Genomic DNA, 7,138 nt, shown 5'->3' on the forward strand with positions numbered 1-7,138 from the left:
CCTGGCTCCCGCACAGCCCCTCACGGCCCTCATTTTAAGCAGATCTTTAGGTCTGCCCTGAAGCCCTCGGGCTGTATCCACCCGCCTCTGGCCCAGTCTCTGCTGCTCTTGGTTTCCCAGGAAGTGGGGGGGGGGGGGGACGGGGCTCTCCAGAGGGGGAGGGGTGGCAGTGGCCAAGGTCTGGGACCACCAGCAAGTCACCCTCCGGCAGCCTGGGACACAGTACCCTTTGTTCTGTCCCCTCCAGCCCTGTCAGTCCCAGGCTCTCTAACCTGGATTAGCCTGATCCTGGATCCCCTCCTGGAATGTGGCCTGGGGGTGGGGGGCAGGCGAGGCACTGAGGTGAGTAGGGCTGGTGGGGTCTCTCCCGGGCAGGGTGATGCCGCCAGCGCCACTAGGACCCCCCTCTCTCCCAGAGCGGGGCTCTGTGTGTCCTCTGCCCAGTGGAGGGGCTTCCTTATCTCTCTAGCTCTGCTGGGAGGGCCTGACACAGGGACCCCCCACCGTGAGGTCCAGCATGGCCCCGCGCTGCGGTCAATGCCCTGTCCCTTCTCCCTTTCCAAGCAAAAGCCTCTTAGAGGGCTGGGGGTGGGGGACACTCTAAGCCCGAGGCCTGAGGGAGTGAGCCGTGGGTGAGTCAGGCCAGCAGCTGATCTGCAGGCAAGCCTGGGGGTCTTCAGCTGCGTGCCGCCATAAGGCCCGGCTTCCCAGGGGGACCCAGAGAGGCAGCCCCTCCTGGGAGGCCTCAGGAGATGTGAGGCTGGACATCCAAACCCACCGAACAGCTCAGGTGAGTGTGGGGCGAGAGCTGCCAGGACCACCCCCTTCCTTGTCTTGGTCTTCAGGGGGCTTCAGCCATGGTGAGGGGACAACAGGCAGTAAAAGCCAGAACCTGGTGCTGGTGAGAGAGGGTCGGGGTCCCAGATCCCCACCCGGGGGGCCCGGCATCGCCCAGTGCCAGGAGGAAGACCCAGGTGCGGGGGGCAGCGGGAGGGAAGGGGGCTCCTGCCCCAGCTGTGGGCTGGCCCACCCTGCCTGTGAGGCCCACCGCCTCTCTGTTTTGGGGGGCAAAGGAGGCTGCTGTGTGAACCCCCAGCTGGAGCTCCTGGAGTGTGAGAGACTTCAGAGCTGTTTTCTGCTTGTGGAGGGTTTGGGGGGCTGCTAGGGGTCTGGAGAGCAGAAGGTCTCTTTAGTGCCCCCTTAAAGGTCCCGGTGGAAGCAGAGAGCTGACCAACCCCCACCAAGACCCCTGGTTGGCCCTGGGTAATCAATCACTGATCTTACAGGTGGCAAAACTGAGGCTCAGCGAGGGAAGGGGACCTGCCCAACTCACAGCAAATCCATGGCTAAGCTGGGATGAACTGGAGCTCAGCTCCCTTGGCTCCCCCACCAAAGCTAATGTTATCACGGCATGTCTTGGGTTGTTTGATTTTCCCCCAATGTTCTGATAGCAATAGTCATTTCTGATCATTGAAAAAAACGAGGAACATACGGCCAAGGCCCAGGAGCAGAATAAAGCCACCCATTCTGCAGCAGGCGCCTGGCTGCCCGTCTCTGCCCCACACCCCGCGCTCTTTCCTGCGCGAGACCCCACAGGAGCCCACTGGGAACCCCGGCGGCTCCCACGCACACGGGGCACGCACTGGCCCGCCCGGCTCTCCCACTCACCAGCACCCCCTCTCCGGCCACACTAGGTCCCTGAGCAAGGAGTGTCCCCCGGAGGGCGTCTTCCTGAAGTCCGGACTCAGGTGGGAACTTTTACCCTCCCCTCATCTTTCACAGGCCCCCTGCAGGAGGGGAGATTTGGCGTGCGGCTCTGCCTCGGCTTCCCCTCCGGGCTCGTTCCCAGAGCAGGGCTCCCGTGGGTAGCCCCGTGCCTCAGTTTTCCCACGCTGGGTGTCCATCCCCCTTTCTTGTCGGGGCTGCAGACCGTCGCTACTCCCTCTTGTCCCCTTCCTCCAGCAGAGGCAGCAGCGATGGGCGCCGGCGGCCCCCGGCGGGGCGCGGGGCCCCCAGACGGAGGCTGGGGCTGGGCCGTGCTGGGTGCCTGCTTCGTGGTCACCGGTTTCGCGTACGGCTTCCCCAAGGCCGTGAGCGTCTTCTTCCGCGCGCTCATGCGCGACTTCGGCGCGGGCTACAGCGACACGGCCTGGGTGTCCTCCATCATGCTCGCCATGCTCTACGGCACCGGTCAGCGCCCCCTCGCGGGTCCCTCCCCCAGGCCCCTCGGGGAGAGCACGGAAACCACTTTCTTCCCCAGAGACAGGGGAGGAGGGGGCAGGAAGGGGGCAGTGGCGCGAGGTGGAGCCCACAGCCCCGTGGCTGTCCGGGCCGGTTTGGCCAGCCGGCAGGGCCCCTCCATTCCTGCCAAAGACCCACACCCGCTTCTGGTACAGGTGGGGAAACGGGGCTAAATAAAATCCCCCGCTCCCGGGCGCCCTAACCACCTGGGGGGCCGCCCAGGGGGTTGGGAGTAAGGGGTGGAAAGAGCCTGAGCAGCCCAAGGGACGATGTCAGCTGTGCAGATAAAAAGCGAGGGGCGTCTGCCTCTTCTGCTTTGGGTTCCCTGTTCTCAGGAGGGTTGGGGATGGGGCCTCTGGACCAAGACAGGTCCCTTCCTTGCGTCCCCCCGCAGGGCGCTGCCTCCTTGGTCTGTCCTAGCCAAGCTCTGTGACCTTGGGCAGACACTGCCCTCTCTGAACCGAGGGTGCCCTTATCCCCTCGAGCCATCTTCTGGGGGCTGGCAGGTGCCACGCCTGGAGTGTCCACGGGAGAGAGATTAGTCCAGCCCGAGCGGTGACCGTGCCCTGCCCACACACAGGTCCTGTCTCCAGCATCCTCGTGACCCGCTTTGGCTGTCGCCCGGTGATGCTGGTGGGTGGGCTGTTGGCCTCGGCGGGCATGGTCCTGGCATCCTTCGCCACGCGCCTCCTGGAGCTGTACCTGACGGCCGGGGTGCTCACAGGTGAGGGCGGCCACGACTCGCCTCCCCTGCGCGGATGGGGCTGGCCGTGCGGGTGGGGGGCGGGGGCGGGGGTCCTCGCTGCGAGGCCTCCTGTCCTCAGTTTCCCCTCGAGAGGTGGTCGGCCCGCCCCGTCGGGGCCTGGCCCCTCCCTCCCGCTGGGGGCTGGGGGTGGGGGCGCCCTCGGGGAGCCCGGCACAGCGCCGCCTCGCCCGCAGGCCTGGGCCTGGCCCTCAACTTCCAGCCGTCGCTCATCATGCTGGGGCTGTACTTCGAGCGGCGGCGGCCCCTGGCCAACGGGCTGGCGGCGGCGGGCAGCCCCGTGTTCCTGTCGGCGCTGTCGCCGCTCGGCCAGCAGCTGCTCGAGCACTTCGGCTGGCGCGGCGGCTTCCTGCTGCTCGGCGGCCTCCTGCTGCACTGCTGCGCGTGCGGCGCCGTCATGCGCCCGCCGCCGGGGCCCGGCCCGCGACCTCGCGGGGACAGCGCGGACGGCGCTCCCGGGGAGGCGGAGGCGGAGGCGGAGGCGGAGGGCGCGGGGCTGCGTCTGCGCGAGGCGCCCCCTGGCGGCCGCGCCCGCCGGCGCCTGCTGGACGTGGCCGTGTGCGCGGACCGCGCCTTCGGGGTGTACGCCGTCACCAAGTTCCTGATGGCGCTCGGGCTCTTCGTGCCCGCCATCCTGCTGGTGAACTACGCCAAGGACGCGGGCGTGCCGGACGCCGACGCCGCCTTCCTGCTGTCCATCGTGGGCTTCGTAGACATCGTGGCGCGGCCGGCGTGCGGCGCTCTGGCGGGCCTGGCGCGCCTGCGACCCCATGTCGCCTACCTCTTCAGCCTGGCCCTGATGGCCAACGGGCTCACGGATCTGAGCAGCGCGCGCGCGCGCTCCTACGGCGCCCTTGTCGCCTTCTGCGTCGCCTTCGGCCTCTCGTATGGCATGGTGGGTGCGCTGCAGTTCGAGGTGCTCATGGCAGCCGTGGGTTCGCACCGCTTCCCCAGCGCGCTGGGCCTGGTGTTGCTCGTCGAGGCCGTGGCTGTGCTCATCGGACCGCCCTCTGCCGGTGCGCCTCCCCCTCCCGGGAGGAGGGGGCGCGGGGCTAGTTCCCTAGACCGAGGGAAGCGCCCTCCCTGCCCCAGATGGAGCTTCCAGGGATGAGGGGAAGGGACCCATTGGCCGGGACAGCCTGGTGGGGTGGGCACCCCCTTCCCGTGGCTAATTAGCCCCTCCTCCAAGCCCGGTACTACTAGCTCTGGTTGGGGGCGGAAGGGCCGGGAAAGGTGCCAGGAGGAACCCAACACTGACCACAGAGGACCCATTGGGTCATCTCAAACATTGGCACAGAGTCCTTGGGAAGTACAGATGCTTATTCTCCTTTTGCAGGTGGGTGAACTGAGGCACAGGGGCCTAGTACAGTGCGGTCCCAGAGGGAGAGCAGAGCCCTGCCCAGGGCTTAATGCCCCTACCTTTGGAACACTGCAGCTGAGGGCTTTAGTGTCCCCAGCCTCCAAAGGGTGACCAGGATAGGGACAGTGTCTTTGAGGAACCAGCTGTGAGGCCGGGAGCAGAGTGGGAGTGCTCATGAGCGGTCACCCTGGGGCCCAGGAGGGGAGCTCCCTCCCTCATCTGTCCAGCAGGCCGTGGCCAGGTCCTGCCCTCGCTTGGTGAAGCTACCGTGCAGGGACAGGGTCTGGGCCTTCCACTGGGCGCGCCGCCACTGGGCACTCTACAGTCTTTGGCCTTAGGAAGTCACCATGATGAGAGGCCAGGGAAGGGTCCCTGCAGGGGCCGGCATGCAGGCAGCCTCGCAGGGCAGGACAAAGGACAGTGTGGGGCACATTAGGGGGACAGGGTTCCTATACAGGTGAGGCAGGAACTGAGCTTGGAAAGAGGGGACATTAGGGTCCTCCTGGGTTGGCGGATTGTCTCTGAAACAGCACGGAGAGCCTGTCTGTGCTCAGGCTGTGGGATGAGCAATGAGGGGAGGCCACCTCTGCTGGGGCCCAGGCTGCCCCTGAGATAGGGTGAACTGCCCCTCCTTCCAGGGCTGGGCTAGTCGAGTGTCATCAGGCCTTGTCAACTCACCTCAGTGGGAGAGCGGCCCCCCAAGCTCACCATCAAAAGCCACAAAACCAGCCCCCCAGAAGCTCAGGGATCCATCTTCCATTTTCTCATGTGACCTGGGGGGTGGGTCTAATAGGGGGTAAGGAGGTGAACACTGCAGGGCTGAGTGTAGGAGGGGCAGGGACAGGACTGGTTGGCTGGGCAGGGACCAGGAAGGCAAGTTTGGGAGCAGTGCTCAGAGGGGCTCAGGCAAGCAGCCAGCTTGGGGGACACCGGGAAGCCTCCCCAAAGCCACAGAGCTGTAGACCAAGGGGTCACAGCCTGGGGTGGTGAGTGACAAAAATGCCGGGGGGGGGGGATGGAGCCCGCAGAGGAACCACACTTGGGGGGCAAATATTTGCAATTAAAATTAAAAGATTTTCCTGAGTATGAAAGTAATACGTGCCTGGAGAGGACACTTGGAAAATACAGAGGGGGCAACAGGGATTGTGACCCACAAGTCCTGCCCCCAGCCCGTGGTAGTGGAAGCTCAGCCTAGGGGTACCGGGGCTCCTGGCAGGGGCAGGAGGAGGCTGGGACGGAGAGGGAGAGAAAGTTGAGCCAGGCCCCTGAAGACCAGGGGGGTTAGGTGGAAAGAGCAAGAGTTAGGGGCCCCCAGGAGGGTGAGGCTGAGCCCAGTGCCCCCTCCCCGGACTCGCTAGCTGGGCAAGTCACAGGGCGCGGGTGGGGTTTCAGCCTGGGCGTGGACGGGTGCCTTGTAACCCGTAAAGCGCTGCCTCACCAAAGGCCCCTTATCACTGAAGAAACTGAGGTCCAAGGAGGTGGTGACATTTTTAAGGTCTCAGATGGCAGAACGTGTGTGGGGTTTTGCCTCTGGAAAACGGGAATAAAGACTGGGGCATGTGTCTGTGTCACGCAAATGTGAACCCCACCAAGTGGAGGGGGCACTACCCTGCATGTGAGGTTGTGGGGAAGGGTGAAGGTGGGCTTCCCCGCAGGCCCTCACCTCCCCCCTCCCTCCGCCGCAGGCCGCCTGGTGGACGCCCTGAAGAACTACGAGATCATCTTCTACCTGGCCGGCTCTGAGGTGGCCCTGGCCGGGGTCTTCATGGCCATCGCCACCAAGTGTTGCCTGCGTGGCCGCCGCCCTCAGCACACCCGGCCCGGCCAAGGCGCCGAGGGCGCGGCCAGCGACAGCGAGGACGCTGAGGCCCCAGGCGACTCTGAGGCCCTGCCCACCGGGGCTGAGGAGCCTGGCGGCCTCCAAGCCCGGGAGGTGCCGATCCCCGGGGCCGCGGCACCAGAGGTGGAGGCAGAACCAGGGCGGGACCCCAAGTCTGTATAGCCCCCGGGAGCACCAGGCGAGGTGGCTGGTGACTTTGGGAATGGGGTTTACCCTCTCAGAGCCCCGGCTGTCCCAAGAGGGCCCGGCACGCTGGAGGCTGCTTTGCAGTGGTCCCCCCTGGGGTCCGAGTGTGTGTGGGGAGATCCCTCCCTCATCTGCCCGGCGGGCCGTGGCCAGGCCCTGGCCTGGCTTGGGGACGCTGCTGTGCGTGGACAGGGCTTGGCCTGTGCGAAACTGAAGTTCATAAAGCTCAGTTCATAAAGACAGAGGTCCCGTTCCTGTGCCTTCCCAGCCCTGGTGGCTGGGGGTCGGGGGAGGTGGGAGGGAGTCCGAGAGGCTCTCCCCAGGGCCCTTGGACCCGGAAGGTGTTGGGGGAAGAAGTGGCAGAGACGGGGAAGAGGGGGCATGGAGAGGGAGGTGTTCTGACTTGGAGGCACTAGGGGTCTCTCTTGCACTTTGACTTTTGACCTCTTGCACTTGGATCCAAGTGCAACAGAACCCAGGTCTCACCCTGGCTGGAAAGCCTCTGGGATCTATTCGCTCCGTGTATTTATTCTCTTCCCACAAATCTGACACCTGGCACTTTCTTTGCTTCCCTCCCTCCAAATCATGAGTGTGGAAACCAGGCCTGAGTCGGAAGGAGCCTTCCCACCGCAGAGCCCTGCTATTGAGCTGTCCCACCCGTGCCTCCCCCACCCCACCGTTGGTCTCATTTTCCAGGTGGGTCCTACGAAGGCGTGGGAGCCCTCGAAAATGCCCAGCTAACACAAAG

At 65.3% G+C, this 7,138-nt stretch overlaps 1 protein-coding gene across 1 annotated transcript; it reads left to right on the top strand.

The window, feature by feature from the left end:
* Window positions 1-1,976: 1,976 nt before the first annotated feature.
* Window positions 1,977-6,366, top strand: SLC16A8 (solute carrier family 16 member 8). Its single transcript, XM_034987240.1, has 4 exons — window positions 1,977-2,190; window positions 2,822-2,965; window positions 3,181-4,020; window positions 6,050-6,366. The coding sequence occupies exons 1-4, from the start codon at window positions 1,977-1,979 to the stop codon at window positions 6,364-6,366; spliced, it is 1,515 nt and encodes a 504-aa protein (XP_034843131.1).
* Window positions 6,367-7,138: the final 772 nt, after the last annotated feature.

The sequence above is a fragment of the Mirounga leonina genome, unplaced genomic scaffold, assembly GCF_011800145.1.
Source record: "Mirounga leonina isolate KUSES-001 unplaced genomic scaffold, KU_Mleo_1.0 Mir_418, whole genome shotgun sequence".
NCBI lineage: Eukaryota > Metazoa > Chordata > Mammalia > Carnivora > Phocidae > Mirounga > Mirounga leonina.